The 18,164-nt window shown below is 38.5% G+C and overlaps 1 protein-coding gene across 1 annotated transcript in view; it reads left to right on the forward strand.

The window, feature by feature from the left end:
* The window catches only part of PRMT8 (protein arginine methyltransferase 8), a 74,180-nt gene extending 56,748 nt beyond the window's left edge, over nt 1–17,432 (forward strand). Inside the window, exons 7-10 of the mRNA XM_009290912.2 lie at nt 2,372–2,487; nt 9,519–9,669; nt 15,424–15,545; nt 17,349–17,432. Coding sequence (XP_009289187.1) covers nt 2,372–2,487; nt 9,519–9,669; nt 15,424–15,545; nt 17,349–17,432 — 473 coding nt within the window. The remainder of the gene's footprint in view (nt 1–2,371; nt 2,488–9,518; nt 9,670–15,423; nt 15,546–17,348) is intronic.
* Nucleotides 17,433–18,164: the final 732 nt, after the last annotated feature.

Below are 18,164 nucleotides of genomic sequence, written 5' to 3' on the forward strand. Positions count from 1 at the left end.
TTTTATTTATTTTTCAGAGCTGGTCAATTTCACTTAAAGGCATTTTCCATTAAGGGGAAAAAAAAATCACAAAATTCCTAAGCATTTTTATTAATTAAGGATACATGCAAAAGCTTGGGTAAAACTAGTGGGTTCAATCAACCTTTAAATGAAAATGCCTAACTCCTCATTCCTTGCCTCTCAGCTCCTATCAGAAAAGAAAGTGTGGTGTTTCTGTAATCAAATTCAGTGCCAATACACAGAACTGCCAATGGGTCAAAACTGCCATTTTGGGTCAAAAGCAAGCCCAGTACAGTGAGGCAGTGCCAAGAAGTCTGTGTAGGTGCCAGGGAGAATTATATCTACTCCTCAAACACAGCCTAATTTTTCTTCTCAGTTATGTGATGACCTTGACAGCTAAATTCCTTACAGAATTTACAGATTCAAAAGGATGTATGAGGCATCCATTCTGTAAAGGAATCAAAGCCATTTTGGCCTAAAAACATCCCTTATGCCTTCATTCACCTTGCTTTTGAACCCTTTCCTTTCTAGGCCTTGAGCCTTTTTCTTTTCTCACAGACAATACACCTTTTTTCAACTCGTTTATTTTTTCATTGTTTAAAAAAAATGTTTTGGGTACTTTTTCTCTTCTAAAATGTTTTCCTTTAAGACACTTTCTTTTCTGATTTCACCTCTGATTTCCCTTCCCCCCTTACTTTTTATACCTCTGTGTCTTCTTCACTTATTTCCATCTCACTACCTACCTGCACCACCATCTTGTCTCTCTTTTCAGTTTATAAATCCTTGATGGTGTCTCCTTACATTTCAGTTTTTCACCTTTCTTTTTTCTCTCTTAAGGTGGATAGAGTCTTGCCTTCATATGAGATGCAGGGCTGAGCATTTCAAAGGGCACTAAAGAACCATCATACTGATTAAGAAATAATGCAATATGAGGTTTCTAAAAAAATCTGACTTCTGATTTCTCAAACGCCACAGAGTACTACTATAGTCAATTACTCTGATTTCCTGCAAAATGTGAAACATACAATTTTATCTTTTAATTCCTGCGACAGGTCTCTGTCTAATACAGACTGTGGCATATATTTCAAAGGCATCCCATGTAGGCTGAAGTACATCAAGTGATGGAGGCCCCAACAACTCTGTTAATAAATTGTTCCTCCAGGGTTTCCTAGTTAATCTTTTCTGTGTAACCTTGTAAAAACATATGGCTTCTATAAATATAATCTGAAGTTCCCACATGCTCACGATGCCTGAAGTGAAAGTTTTGATCACCAGCTCCCCTGAAATATTGAGAAACTCACAGCCCAATAAAGAGATAATTAAAGAACTGTTCATGGCCAGATTTGTTCCAATTTAGAAATACGCAGATTTTTTGCTCATACTACATTTTCAATCATAGTCCTCTGGGAACACCAGTAGCTCAAATGCTATGCTCTGAAAAAACAAGACATTTCAAACATGCTCACTATTGCTGTTTATCAGTTTACCTTGCTTGTGTTCAAACAATTTTTTAAAAAGTTCACCATATTCAGTTTAGACTTTCAGGTGGAGCACTGAATGGACCTTGACTTGTATGATTCATAAGACTAAGATTTCACTTTTTTTGGAGGTGTTGTTTCCATTTTGTTAAACAATCTTAAAAGCAAAGCCAGTGTACTTTTCAATGTTTCAATTTTTTAATGTTTTCATTTTGTTCAAGAAAAAAAAAGAAAACAAAACTCAGCAAGATAAGAAGCATTTATCAGAACAATCAGAAGAACGGTTCAAATATAGATCAGCATGGCTTTTAAACCTTTTAGAAAGGGGACATCTTGCTTTTTTGTCATGATGTACATGCAGAATAAAACTTGGATGCCCCAAATATTGAAACACACCTGTAATTCTACTCCTGTCAGTAATTCACTTGCTGAAACTAAGACTACTTAAATAATTAAAAAAGCATGCAAACTGCTGATTGAATAGCAATCTATATAAAAAGGAAATATTAACCAGAATGGATAGAAAAGGATAGAATAATCTTAGCAGCTATTCCCAAGTCTCAACCTGACATATTATATGATTTTGGGCAACACTCTCAAATGTCTAAAGCAACGAAAATCATCGACAAATCTCATATAACACAGTTTTGGGGACACCAAAAAACAAGGGCCACTTGTTCAAAGATGTACATTGAGGGGTTATTTTGCCACAACTGCATTATCTGTAAAATAGCAATGATGACATAGACAACTGGGGCAGGGAGCAAAGAGCTAAAGAGGAGAGCTGAAAGTTAGGGGATGGCAGAAATTCTTTCAAATGAAAGATGCTTTGAAAAACAAAAATTATTTTTATTATTACTGCTAATCTTTGACACATCCATTTGCATTGACAGGGTGGGAGAATGTGTACGGCTTTGACATGACCTGTATTAGGGATGTTGCCATGAAGGAGCCTTTGGTGGACATAGTAGATCCAAAGCAAGTGGTGACCAATGCCTGTTTAATAAAGGTTTGGTAATTCCAAATATACCTAATTATGAATGTTTACACCTAACTGTAGGATTCTTTGGAGACCTGCTGCTTATGTTTTACTACCAGCTTTGTATGCTTCTAACTAGCTGCAGAAGCATTCATCATAGAATGCTATCACATTAAGAAGGAAAATTGTGCAGTTTTAAATTAGTCAGTACTAGTAGGTTGCACATGCCCAATACTGTCACCTCAGCTAAGCATGAACATTGATACCCTGATCACTTGTGGAATACCCAAAAGCAAGATGCTCCTTGTGACTCTGTACTCATCTGGCTACTGCTAACTGTAACTTAAGACTCTTACAAATTATACATATGCAAATATTGGATAAATAGAGACATGGTGTATTTAGATATGAATTTTAGTTGCCTGTCTTCTTGTAAATAGAGGTTGGAAATTACTACTGGAATGCTGCTGAGGAGAAAGGGTAAATTAACTCTATTTGCAGTAAAAAAGACTGAAGCATCAGTTTCTGAATTGGTCAGCTCTGATGAAATAACTCTAATTTACTCCAGAGCATGAGATCAGAATTGGAACCTAATTTACTTGTATAACTTCCTCATTCTTAGCCTTATCCAGAATGTTACTATGTTCTCCCAGCGCAAACATCTGCAGCCAGAGGTTAGCTTGTACCCTGTTCCACATGTAAGACAGAATGGTCACTACTCCCTGTTCACAAGACCAGGTTAAGAATCCATAGCCTGCAGGAACACATGAAAGCTCTAAAATTCCTTCCATGTGAAACAATCCTCCTCATGCAGGACTACTCTCATGAATAAGGCTGTCCACATCAATAGCAGTGGTAGGGTCAGGTCCATGAATCCAAGAGTGTGCTCATTTATCCCGAAGACTCAGTTCTGATTTTTCCCTTTCACTTCTTGCCAGTAACAAACACAGCATTAAGTATTCCCATATGCAAGAAGGAAAGACGTATCTTCAGTCTGTAGAAACTTTACTGAAAGCAGGAAAAAGGAACAGAAGTAGAAACTCTGTGTGAGTACGTATGCATGCACAGCCTATCTGCACTGAGGGGAACACAAGATGGTTGTATCTGAAAACAGCCTGAGCCAGAGCAATTTAAAATTGCAATACACACAAAATAAACAGCTATTTAGACTGCATAAAATATGTCTGGAGAGTGAGAGATCAGGTGGCAAAATGGGTTGGCTTCTCTGGAATAAAAAGTTATAAAAGCTGCATGCCCTTAAATGAAGTGCAAATCTAACACTTTCTTTGAAGTCTTTCAAAGTCTTTCAAAGTCTGAAATCTAACACTTTCTTAGAAGGTCTTTGAAAGTAATTGGGTTTAAGAAGACAGACAAAATTTTTCAAACTGTTCCTATTCAGGTTTAATATTTAATTCTACACAGCCTGACATCTTTTGTCCATACACTGAATGGTGCTTTACCATGTAATGGCAGCTTGGGAGCAAAGCAGGTAATAACTACACAAGCAGAAACCACTCTCTGTTCCAGAATCTGTCCCTAATCTCACAAACTGGTCACTAAAAAAAGTGAAAATTGTCAATGAAAGGCAGGAAGGAGGGAGGCTTTTGTTCAGGCTAGCAATATGGAAGCAGGAAAAACTGATGCTGCATATCTTTTTTCAATTTAATGTACTTTTGCACGTGGTTTATTTATATAAAGAGCATTTCTTTGATCCTGAAAATATTTGTGAATTCAGAGAATATTAGCCTAAGAAAACATTTGAGAATAAACAAAGCAATAATGTTTAATTATTCAAATGTTTTATTACAGCATTTAAAGATGGCAAAGCTTATTCATATTAGATTCACAAAGGGATTTTTTTTAGGGGTGTATTCAACCCAAAACCAGCTAACTTAGGGTGCCTACCAGATGAGTCTGGGTTCCCTGTACGTTAGTCTGTAGATGAACTAGTCACTAGATGCATTCCTAACAGACCAGTCAGAGCCCTGTGCTTCTGCTGTTATTTCAATTCCCAATTTAGTTGCTCTGAATTGTTCTACAAAATCAGCAAAATAAGACATCAACCCCTGCATGCTATGTAACCATGACACTTATCTAGAATGCTGGAGACTTCAGTAAAATTTCCTCATTTGTACTCTTCAGGAATTGGATGTAACCCAAGTCTTGAACACTTCAAGGAACTCTACCCACTAAGCCACAGGTGCACGGGGGGTGGTGCATGCAGGGAATACAGCAGCATCTCTGTTGTGGAAGCAATTCCCCTTTGAATGATCTCTTAAAAATATCCCAGGGGCATAGGAATTTTCCTGGCAAGTAGGAGTCCTCTATTTAAATTCCAAACCAAATCAGCCAGGGAGGGTAGTGGAACCAAAGCATCTTCAAACCACCAGTCAATAACTGATCTCAGGAAAAGTGTACAAGCGTCCTTCTGAGGGCCCACTGCTTTCAGTAACATTGCCTGAAAAAATGGAAAAGTTTGTTTCAAACTCAGTAAAACAGTTGTGTTTTTTTCTCTGATTCCCTTGCATATTAGAGAAATACAAATGGGTTTGGGTTGACCCAAAACTTCTTCTCCATGTTAATTTTGATTTGGTGTCAGTACCAGAGACTACAATAACATAAATCAATTCTTCACACAGCTGTAGAAAAACCTGCAATAAGAGAGTGGCAAAAACTCACAAAACCAAACAAGAATGAAGACCATGCCACATCCAGTTTATAATAAAAAATACTGTTGGACTTTCCTGAATATCCTCCCCTATCTAGCCACAGAGAAAGAACAAAAAAAAAAAAGAAAGAAATCTACTTCTGTGCTCCCATTTGTCCTACACTTTCCAGGAACAGTTTAAAGCTCCTGCAGGTCACACACCACTTTAAGATTACACAGTTTAATGCTATTTAAAGCACAAACTGCCTTCCTTGAACAAAAAAAAATATGCAACATTCTTGTTCATCAGAGAACATAGCATAATAGAAAAAAACCATTGACCTATATGCTCAAATATCCAGTTCTTTGAGAAATTTCCGCTGTTTGGAAATATCATGATTCACCTGTATGAAGCCTTATTTCAAAGGACCTGCAGTATTTTCTGCAAAAAGGTACTGTTGCTCAGAGAGATCCAGCCACACAGGTGAGGCACTTGTCTTGAGCTCTGATGAGTCCCACATTCTTCTCCCATAGTAATCTTGACCCATGAGGTTTAGGACAAGGCATTCCTCATGAGATTTTTCTCTTGCTCCACTGCATCTTCAGTGAACTCCCTAATCACATTCCTTTCTCCCAGCTTCTCCTAAAGTAAAGCAAGAGGCACCTATGCCACTCATTTTCCATCTTTCTTCAAACACTGCTCTTTTTTTTCTCATTTTTCTTCTCTACTGTTTTCTCCACATGAAAATCTCCCTTCCCTTTCCTAAGTGACTTTCCCTGTCTCTCTTTCCTTTCCAACAGTTCTCCCCACAGTCTTTCCTTTCAGCATCCTCAGATTTAACTCCGCCTATTCCCCCCACCCCCAAAAAAACCCCAAACCCAAACAACACCCTAGTAATTTTCAGGCATTTCCTTCTGTGCAAACAGGAATAGGTGGCAGAAGAGGGGCCCTGGCAGGAGGCTGAGGTCTCTGTATCTAGAAGCCATAGCTACACTTGCTTCCCTGTTATTTCATCTAATAGAAAATGAACATATGCTGCAGTATCTAGTCAAAACAATCTCAGATACTTCAGTCTTCCTTTCACTGCTCCCCCGAAACACCCAGAATTTAATATTTCTTCTCTCCCCACATTAATACTGTTAGTTCTCTGCACTCTAAAAAAAAAAAAAAAAAGAAAAAAGAAAAATAATTTTCTTTTGGAAAAGTGCATGTGTTTTGGGGGCTGACTATTGCATTCAGTGCTCCCCTCACATCTGTATGCATGTGTGCAACTGACAGTATAGGTCATTTTCTCAGTGCTTGTCAGAAAATAGGGTTTGGCCCTTTCTCCTTTCCCTAGCAATTAATTTTACTTCTCAGCCTTCAAATCACTTCTCTAGCCATCAATTCTTTCCTGAAGCTGGCAATATCGCTTGTACCAATGCTGCCTGTACTCCAACTTCTACACCAGTTCAGCACCTTTACCTGCTTTGATTAGGACTGCCTTCACCATCACATCCTATGTTGGGATGACCACTTCCCTCTTTGTCCAAACCAAGACAGCTGGTGCAACGGGAGGGGGGGGGGGGGGACCCCCCCCCCCCACCCCGGCTTGCAAAGGGTCTGGGCATGGCAGAGCAACCGCTGCAGCTCCCAGACCCGCCACCCCAAATCCAAAAACAAACAAACAAAAACCCCCACCAAAACCAGACATTCACTGACATTTGAATCTTTAACTTATCTTCATGCTTACACAATCCTAGCTGAGTAGGCTGACTGGCTGGGAAGGGGATGAGAAAAGAGGTGCAGTGGCACTCTAGAAGCAACCTTAATTAGGATTCGCATAAGGAAACGGGTCAGGCAGCAAGTCAACATTTTTTCCCATCAGCAAACCTGACTCAGGGTTGTTTCTCTCATTACTTAGGTTGCCTTCAGCTAGTGATAGGGTGTTGGGTGATACCATTCAAACAAGAAATACATACAGCTAGCAACACCGCATCTCAACCTCACTGTCATCATCCCTGTGATTCTAAATGATCTTCTTTACATCATTTGCTCAGTCCTAAAGCAATTTGTGCCACAGGACAGCCCAGGAACCATTCTTTATGCAATGAATGTAAAAACTGGACCTCTAACTGTCTCTGCAACAGGGACATGTAGCATGGGATGTCTCATGGTCTTTCATGCAGTCAGCCACAGTCTGGACCTCTTTATTTAGCTGATAATTCTGACACTTTTATTGTTGCTCAGCTTAACACATTTTATTTTTTTAGTATAATTAAGAGCTGTATTTTGATCAGATCACTGCTTAACTATGCCCATTTTGTTGTTGTTTTTGAAATCTGAATGAAATATGGTAAATCATGACTTTTCCACTTATTTTATGCAAAGATAGCATTTGTCATCTGTGCTGTTAGCTGCAATTAATGTTCAATGAGCAGTGACATTTAATATAGGAATATATAGTAGCCAGAGTACGATTCAAAGACATCACCAAAACATGATCAGGCCAGTTTCAAAACTATATTAATTAATAAAAAACCCCACATTTGTCTCATATCTTGCATAGTAAAAAAAGCATGTTTCTGTCCTTAAAAAAATGACTGCAATAGTGACCACCATTTTATCCAGCACATCTGTTCAATATTTCTGAGACATTTCCACTAACTTCTCTAATAAAAATATTTCTTACTGCTTTTGATTCCACTTTACCCTGCAGAGCCAACACAGCTTAGAGAGAGGGAGCTAAATCCCTTTCATGTGCCTCATCATCGGACTTAATTCACAACTGCCCCACAGTGATACCACTAAAAAGCCACCAAAAATTACAGAAATCTGCACCTATCACCCACCAGTCCAGTCTAGCTTGTCAAAGCAAATTTTGCAGGCTGCTATGGAAGTCAGCCAGAAGACTTCAGAAATTCTTATTCCTAGTATGCTTTTTTCTTTTTATCTCCTCTTGAGAAAAAAAAATACATTTTAAGGCTATCACAGCTTTAAATGACCACTTATAAGCATGGGTCACTTATAACCACTAGTGACTCAGGGTGCCATTGCAATGTAGTAGAATAATTTTTGTTATGGTTAAGTTATTCTTGAACAGTATTGCTAATCAGACAGGCCAAAACTATGGCTTGCTTAAATCATCTCACCATAAGTTTTCTAAGTCTCAGAAACACATGATATGTGGTCCATGGAAAGACCTCAGTAACTGAAATATAGCTGCATCTTTTGATGTCTATTGTTGCAGAGTTCTCTTAGGTTATAGAATGCATTGCTAAAAGAGCCCTCTAAGAGCCTCTGTTCTAGACTCTGCTCTCCATTTCTGCACTGTGAGTCTGAAGTGAAGCTGGTGAGGTCAGTGATATGATTCCTGGCTTACGCTGGTAGAGGAAATTTGGATTTCTGCCTACAAAGCTTCTATTTCTCTGTATGAATGAACAGTTTTGTTGTTAATACTGTCTTTCTGAATAAAAGATAAAAATATTTTGGGGGTATCTGGCTCTTGCCACATATGCCTTGACAAGGACAATAAGGACAGTGAAGCCAGATACATTTAGGAGGATATCAGAAAGTACACTGATAGGAAACATTTCTCATAGCATTAGAATACAATTAATAGTATTTCAGACTTAGTATCCTCCCTATCATGACTATGAGTTTTGGAAACAACCCAGATAAAAGCAATACCTAGCTGGGAAAATCAGATCCATCTAAAACACTCAGTTTAAGCCTTGAACAGTGAGATTTAAGTACTGATGGAAATAAGCAATCTTGGAGACTACATCATTGCTCCCAACTACTGCAATCAAGCCATAGTACAATTTATATGATTTGCTTCTGTCTAGTTCAAGAGTAAGATCCCTGCGCTTACTATTTGGGATTGGTTATCTGACACAGGACTAGAAAGCATTATCAGCAAAAAGCAGACCCCTGTCGTGCCTCAGATGTTTTCACTGCTTGACACAGTCAAAGCACATTCCCTTCCAGAGATGCTCAAACAAATCAGAAGTTTATTTTTATTAAAAACCCAACTCTGCCATCTTTCCTCATGCTGACAGTCCCTGATGATGAAAGGTCTTAGAACTGGTACTTATATCTCCATTTCAACATCCATTGTGCCTATATTTGTCAAAGCACGTTTTTACCTTGATTTCCTCCAGCTCCTGCAGCCCCTCCCTGCCATTCCCAAGGACACACACTCTTCTGTGAATGGTCTCTCTTATCACACTCTGTCAACTTAGTCAGATAACTGGATCATTTGCTGATGATTCAATATATTCAAATGTACCATTGATTTCTTACAGTGTTAAAGGGCTGCCAGTTGTCTTTGTTGCTGATCATTAAATAAAATGCTTCAGTACATCACTTAACACTTACCTTAGAGTCACAGACATCTGCACGTAAATGTCTTTTTCTTTCTCCTCAAAACAGGAAGTAGATATTTATACAGTGAAGACTGAAGAATTGGCATTTACTTCTGCATTTTGCCTCCAAATTCAGCGTAATGATTACATTCATGCCTTGGTCACCTATTTTAATATTGAATTTACAAAGTGCCACAAGAAGATGGGATTTTCTACAGGTAATCTGTATTTCTTTTAATTTCATTTCTATTGCTATCAGTATATCAGTGCTACTGGTCAGATGAAGGTTTACTGTACCACCAGGTTTGAATTTCAGCGATAAAATTATTGTCACTTTGGGGTAGGTGAGCAGGATGGGGAAAGGACAACTGCTTGTAGGAATTCTGCAAAAACAGAGGCAGGATCTCACAATGGCTACCAAGCTTAGAGCTCAGCAGGAATTATGACCCAGGAGTTTATGCCCATCACCAGTTATATCTAAATCCTGTGTCAAGTTCCTCAGATTAGACAGGGAATTGTTGGCTCAGTGAGAGATAGCAGCTCTGCATCCTAGTTTCCCCCAAATCCGAAACGCAACAAAAGCTCTTGTTTGTCTCAGCGTCTAGAACAAAACCATTGTTTTTTTCCAAGATATAACCACACACATACTGCTTATGTAAATAAGCTCTAACAACCCAAATGTGAAACTCTACCTTGGTGAGCAGATATTTAAAGGAATAACTCCATTCCTGTCAGGCATCGTTTACCAGAGTGAATGAACCAGCCAGTGTTGCAAAAAATGTAAAAACCTCATGACTGTTTTAATGACAAGAAAAACAAATTACAGTTGGTACTGGCTGCAGTTAGCACCATTACACAACTCAAACAGGTGTAAATGGGACCTGATGTAAGTTAAATATGATTAGAAATCTCTTTTCTCCCTTCACAGGAGCTCTCAACCCTTTACATTAGATTCAAAGCTCAAAGTACTTTGTTAAAATACTTATTTATATTTGATTCTAGAGGTATAATCATATGGATGATGTTATTTGGTACCTCATATTCTTATGTTTTTCAGCAACCGTGTTTCCCTGGTCATTCTATAAATGTGTTATACTATAGTATTTCCCACACCATAGTAGGCATCAGTATGTGCTGAGAAACAAAGTGTAGCTAAGGAGACATGAACAATCTATGAGACACTGCAGTGCTATCCTGAAGTGCTAATATTTCTGGGTTCATGCTGAACAAAATTATCTAAGGTGGAAAACACTTTAGGATTTAGGCATTTGTTTTTTCCACAGAAAAAAACAAATTCTGCTGTTTTTTCAGTGGAAGGCAGCCCATTAATCTTTTCTAAAAGGTAATATAGTCAAACCTCCAGTTTTCTGTAAAAAATAGCTTTGAATGAAGGGTTACTGTGTTGTGATGTTAACCGAAACCTACCCTAGTAAAGGAGGTCTACTTATATTGCCAGAACTACGTGAAAGGTCTTTTATATCATTGAGAATGTGGCTTCATCTTCAAAGGAATGATGGAATGTGTTTATGGTTTATGTGTGCATATGAACATACATGTTTTAAGAAACATCCGTTGAATAGATTTGATGATTAATGTTTTCCAGTCAAATGTGTCCCATCAGCAAATCTGGCCCTCAAACCCAGCCATTCTTTTCTTGACACTCAGACATCCCAGTGAACAGGCGTCAAAAGTGGCAAGGAAAAGGACCCATTAAGTTATTGCAAGGAGTTGCTTGTCTGCAGAGTAGACATGGTAACATAGACATGCTCCAGTATCAGTATAGCAAAAGGTGGCTGGGATAAGGACTTTCTTGACTCTTCTTGCCTCTTGGGTGTATGGAATAAAGAGGGCTCACTCAGGCACTTAGACAGAAAATGTTCTGCAAGACCACCACAGGTGGGCTTAGCTTCCCTTAGCACATAGGAAGTGAGAACTTGAGGAAGGAGAGAGGTTAAATAGTATTAGGGAGAAGAGGCTACATTTGGACAAAAGCCTAGGGCAGATACCAAGTTTGTCATAGTGTTTTTCTTACAGAGAGGTTTTTGCAGACCCACCTCAACTTGCAAATATAAGTACAAGGTATTTTGTGCCTACCTGTCATAAAAAAGAGGGGAAAGGACTCACGATCTCCAATATTTCTGAACCTCTATCAAGAACAGGGTTCATCAGCAGTGCCTGAAAACCTGGCTTCTCTAAACTATCTGTAGCTCCCACAGGCTGCTACTTCAGAGGTTCTGAATGCTTAGTCATACACTCCCATGCTAGGATCCTTTCAGCTTTGATGACTTGCCCTTTCTCATCAGCCTTTCTGCAACTAGATCTCTTAGCTGCTGGTGGCTCAGCCTCCTTGGAAGCTTGCTTGGAGAGGCTTCCTATGTCTCCAAATTTTGTCTCCTGTCACTTGGCAAATGCTACATTTCTCCTATTGAATGCTTTTCTTTACTTTACTGCCAATTCTCTGAACATCTTACTTCAGTAACTAACTTCTCCAGCAGGCTGTATGGCCAAATAAAAAAGGTTGGATGTCATTGCATTCAAATGAGGAAGAGCTGCTAGCCAGATATCCATGCAAAGTCAAATTCTTAAGGTTTTCACGTCCATGCTCAAGTTGTTTGTGTGTTTTTGACAAGGCCTTCTTCTAAAACCAAAGTTCACTCTGGCCTTCTTTGATGCAAATGAGGCTACAGCCATATCACCAATTATAGCAGATCTAGGGACCACTCTGAAGCCTGTGGGAACCAATTAGTTGTGTCTCCTCTGCACAGTACTTGGTCCAGGGTTTCCTCTGGGTCCAATGTGGTGCTCCTCTGATTGCACTAAGACAAGTACTATTTATGTGGAGGGGTTAATTGTTATTCAAAGTATCTAAAATAATGGGAGAGGTGCCTTGCAGCCATTGGAGAAGTAGGGTTTTTATACCATGAAACTGATAGTACACGAGTTGTGCCTCAAGGTATGCCATCAGGACTACAGAACCTTAAACAAGTCCATAGGACCAGACAGGAGGCATCCAAGCATGGTGAGGGTGCTGGTCAATGTCATTGTAAGGCTACCCTCTAACATCTTTAAAAGGTCATGGTGATGGGGGAAGGTTCTTGATGATTAGAAAAAGGCAGCTATCGCATCCATCTTCAAGAAGTGCAGTAAGCAGGATCCATGGAACTACAGGCCAGTCAGCCTTACCTCAGTTCCTGCGAAGGTTATGACACAAATCCACCTGGAAACTATTTCCAGCTATATGAAGGACAAGAAGGTGATTGAGAACAGCTAGCATGGATTTACCAAAGCCAATTATATATAAAAAAGATGGCAGCTTATAAAAAAGATGGCGGTAAACTTTTTAGCAGGGCCTGTTGTGACAGGACAAGGGGGAATGGCTTTAAACTAAAGGGGGGTAGATATAGACTAGATATAAGGAAGGAATTTTTTACACTGAGGGTGGTGAAACTGGAACAGGTTGCCCAGAGAGATGGTGGATGCCCCATCCCTGGAAACATTCAAGGTCAGGTTGGACGGGGCTCTGAGCAACCTGATCTAGTTGAAGATGTTCCTGCCCATGACAGAGGGGGTTGGACTAGATGACCTTTAGAGGTCCCTTCCAACCCAAGCTATTCTATGATTCTATAATTATACCTGACCAACCTGATTGCCTTCTAGACGACTAGCTGTGTGGATGAGGGAAGATCAGTGGCTGTTGTATACCTTGACTTTAGCAAGGCCTTTTATACAATCTTGCATAGCATCCTTACAGCTATATTGGTGAGATACAGACTGGATAAGTGAACAATAACATGGGTGAAAAATTGGCTCAAAATGTGTCAGTCAGCAAAGTCAAACCAGAGGCCAGTTATTAGTAGCATCCCACAGGTGACCAACAGTGAGGTCAATATTGTTCCACATCTTTATTAACGACGTGGATGATGGGATAGAGTGCACTCTCAGCAAATTTGTTGATGATCCCAAACTGGGAGGAGCATAGGCTGGAGAGAAAGGGCTGCTATTTAGAGAGACCTACACAGGTTAAAAATGGGCTGATGAGAACCTTATAAAGTTCAGCAATGCCAAATGCTAAGTCCTGCAGCTGGGGCCAAACAACTCCAAGTTGCTTGGGCCAACTGGATAGAAATCAGCTTTGTTGGAAAAGACTCTTGGATTCTGGTGAGCAACAAACTAAACAAGAGTCAGAAGTATGCCTTTGCAGCAAATCTGGCCAATCATCCTGACCTGTATTAGCATGAGTGTAAACAGGAGGTTGAGGGAAGTGGTTCTCTGCCTCTATTCAGCACATCATGATAAGGTAGGTGCGGAAAAAGTTACTCCATGAAAAGGCCATTTGGCCTTCTGTAACTGAAGGAATAGACACCACTGTCTATAAGACTGGTCTGGATTCTCAGCTAGTGTCTGCTGGCAAAGCTCTACTGAATTCAGTAAAATATCCAAGTTTGTAGGACATGAGGAAGTGCCACTTCATTGATATGTCATTTTTTTAATTATGAAGAAAATAAGTGTGTGATTTGGAGTAGACTTGAAGACCTGTGCTTACATTCCACACACACACCTTGTTCATGGAGCACAAGTTTCCAGATATGTCAGGCTTTTCTAAGGAAGATAGCTCTGCCTAAGGGCATGTGCACATGTACATGTGTGTGTATAAGAAAGCAGTTATGATTTAAAATATAAGTTCCGTTTAGTTTTGGTCTAACATGTTTTCAGTTAGAAATTTTACAGGGGCATGTCCAAATGGAAAACAAACAGATTCTGGATCTGAACTCCTGCAAGATGTCTCCATTTTGCAATTGAGATTAACAGTCATAAGACTGTCTAGATGCATAGCCAGAAATTATCTGGTAAAATACTTTTTCTTTGGAAGATATCAGTTTGCCAACACAGTTTCTGACACGTGTGTTTATATCAGTCTTCTGATTCTAGAATTTTGGAAAAAAAGAACTGTTAAAAATTCCTGTCCTGTCAGTTTTTTTAAAAAAGCTTCATTATTTCCCCAGTCACAAACAATTTCTAAAGCCAAATATTTTTTTGAAACATTGATGCTGAAATGAAATGAGATTATTGTTTATTAAACAGTGTTAAGATATTACTAGCATGATTCAATACAGTGGGCCCATGTCTGCATCAAAAAAGTGACGGGGGAAACAAATGGAAGAAAAATAAGTTTATCAGGGGCTTTTTTGCCAGGTCAGGAAGTCTCTGAACTTGTACAGCTATTCTTAGATTCCTTGCTCTTAACTGCAAGAATGCTAGGAAAAAGGAGTAACCAATGCAAGTCCATTAGGCACTGCTCAAAGAGTTGAATTTAAAACAGAAATAAAAACAAATAAGTAAAATAAAAAACTGAAATAGCAGAAGGTCATCAAAGTGATTCTGTTAAGCAAGACTAGAAATTAATTTAGACCAGTATCCATCTCTGGCAAATTGCCCATAGCATATGCCTTTAAAAAGTCCAAAAACAGGTCAAGGTGCAAGTGCCCTTTCCCCAGCTGTATCCTCCTGGAAACTATAAAATCTGCTGTTCCAGGATCATGAGTCAAAGGTTTCATCTGTGTCATTGTGATTAATAGTTTTCGGTGAACCTTTCTTTCATGGTTTTGTGTAATTGTTTTTTGAACTAATTTAGACTTCTGACTTTCAAAGCACTTAGTGGTAGAGATTTCCCCAATTTGAATGTGTGTGGGTTGAAAGGAAAGCATCAAAAAAGTGCCTATCATGCCCAGTAACCCCCTTTGTGGAATCCTTCTTGCTGGGTGTGATTCATATCTAACATAGTCCAGTAAAAATCAGAAGACAACCCACTGATAGTCAAGAGAATCGTGTTGTTGTAAAGCATGTTTGCTAATATAGTATATAAGTTAAAGCATTCTATGAGAAGAAAGGCTTTTTTCAATTGTTCCCAAGTCTTAATTTGATTTGTAAGACAAAGATGAAATTTCTATAAATAACACCTATATATTTTTTAGCACCTGATGCTCCCTATACTCACTGGAAGCAAACTGTCTTCTACTTAGAGGACTATTTAACTGTGAGACGAGGAGAAGAAATCTATGGGACTATATCCATGAAACCAAATGCAAAAAATGTGGTGAGTGAGCATCACTGATTCTAATTCCAACTCTATTGATCACAAACTATAATCAACAGTAAATAAAATGCATATAAGTAAAACAATGAGCATGCTAAAGGCTCTAAATTCATGTTTATTAGTAAGAGCTCTAGTCACAGCTTCACCAAAGCTGGTGACAGCAATGATAATGCAGTGCTAATGTTACAGAACTCAGCCTGCAAACAAGCTAGCATGGGAAGGAAGAAATTATTCGAGTACATCACCAAGTCAGCTGCCCTCTTCAATCAGCTTGGCTCACATTTTGTGACACAAGTAGGCAAGGGTTTCTTCATACTGTCACTGAAATTAGTGTTAAGATCCCTTTCACCAACACAGGATGATCAAGAGTAAGTACTTCAGTTCCACATCTATAGCCAGATTTCCCAATCAGTGCCCAAGAACTCAACTCTAGGAAATTAAGTAACAGATTTCACCTGAACATCTGTATGAACTTACTGATCAAATGTACTTGAACTCACTAATCAAGTGATGTGGTTTAAAAATTGTGCCTTTCCACAGAAAATACAGATGTCTTATTTAAGACTAAAGCTAAAGCATGATAGATATCACACTATCATGACTGGTGAAAACTTCCTCAGTTTCTCTGCTATGGGCTGAGTGCTTCTTTTAACTTATAAGGAGACTATGAGACATGGTCTGATGGACAACCCATGCCTGTATAGAAGAGCAAGACATGAGAAGTACAGCTTCTGGGAGAAACAGTTGCACCATTTTCTGCCAAAAACCTTGAGCAGAATCTCTTCATTTTCTATTGCAACATACAGCCATTAAAATAACCTGGTTATAATCTGCCCATGCAGTTGTTGTAATTGTTGAAATACTGCATTTATTGACTGCAGCAAATCTTAACTTTTCATTGCCTTCCTTTTTTGCATTACTTTTCCTTTTTTGTACCAAATACAGATTGGATATGGTTTTCATAGTATTGTTGATACAGGGGAAGAAATAAACACAAAATAAACTTGGCATTAAAACAAACACATTCACTCCTGAAGCTACCGCTTGCTGTGAAAGTAGAGGAAAATAGTCTGTTTCCCACCTTTATGTTGTCCTTGAGAGACTGGAACATTTTCTTTTGGGTTGAATGTATCAATTTTCTGTTGAGGGAAAAATGAAGAAAATATTTCAAATTTGTTTGCACAGCAGTAAGCACCTGAATGCAGATTTAGGTGCTAAAATTAATGTGTTCTTGATAGTTATCATGAGACAGAGAGACCACCTTGGTTCAAAAGGATTTGTTAGTGCTTTGTTCTTCTGAAACATGAAGCGTTTCAAAAGCTTGTAGAGAGACAGCTTCATTTTGTAGGGCTATGTAGTGCCTCTTTCGAAAAAAACATGTCATTATAAGATAAAGAATGACTAAGGGCTTCTCTACAATGGGAATTTTACTACATCTATCCTGGAATAACGCCTAGTGTGAAAGCCCTTTACCCTAGATTAAGAGCATCTCAATGGGGGAATACCCTTAAAAATTGTTACAGAATACATATGATAGCACAGCATTTCAGAAGTTTCCTAGTTGTAACCAGGACAGTAAATCAGCCTTAAGAAGAATACACAAATATGCCCTAGACATAGATTGTATGGTGAATGCTATTACACACCCTTTTTCAGTGTTAGCAACATTTAAAAACAAAAGAAGTTAGAAACCACAGTAGGTACTTTTGAATTTGCAGGTCTTTTCAACCCAAGCAATGATAACTGAATTAATACACTAAACTTACGGTCTTACTTACATGTTACATTTAAATCTTTTTACAGCGTGACCTGGATTTCACAGTAGATTTGGATTTTAAAGGACAGCTATGTGAAATGTCAGTATCTAATGACTACAAAATGCGCTAGCAAGAAACCTTTCAGAGAGATGAAAAGGAGAATTTCAAGTCCTGAACTGCTGAACTTCAAGCTAGGAACAACTGTTCACAAGATTATCATATTAAATACTAGAATGTTTACTCTGATGGAAAGTGGTAACCTGATCCTTCTTGCAGATAGTACAGGGGGCTGGGATCCCACTGTGAATGTACAGTATACAGAACTGTAGCTTTTGTCAAACATATAGGAAAAATAAGCAACAGTCTTGAGTGTTCTGGTTGACTTTAGGATGGCAGAAGATGCATATACAAATTGTACTACTTACTGTGAATTTCTGGTTCTTCCAAGCTTTGCATGTTAAAGATGATTAGGGCAGTTTTCTCACTATGAAAGACCACTACAGCACATTACTGTGATAGTATTACTGGAATTATATTAAATATAAATGAATATATATATTGTACATGAGAAAAAACTGTCATTTCATAATAGGAATTTGTTTTGTGATTATTTAATTCTCATTATGCAGTTATGGAAAAATAATGATGTTACCTCTGGCACTACTCTAGGCAGTGATATATTCCATTAACTGTCCAAAGTTATAGCTTTGGTAAATATTCCATGCAAAGTGTAGATAAGAGCTGGGCATTTACAGAAAGTTCAACAACAATCTTTTTGAATGTCCTCTGGAAAATGTGGACCATTAGTTTTAAAATTCACCTTCACAACTGGATGTCTGTCAGAGCTTTAAAAAACATCAGC

This window comes from Aptenodytes forsteri, unplaced genomic scaffold, assembly GCF_000699145.1.
Source record: "Aptenodytes forsteri isolate BGI_AS27 unplaced genomic scaffold, ASM69914v1 Scaffold286, whole genome shotgun sequence".
NCBI classification, from domain to species: domain Eukaryota; kingdom Metazoa; phylum Chordata; class Aves; order Sphenisciformes; family Spheniscidae; genus Aptenodytes; species Aptenodytes forsteri.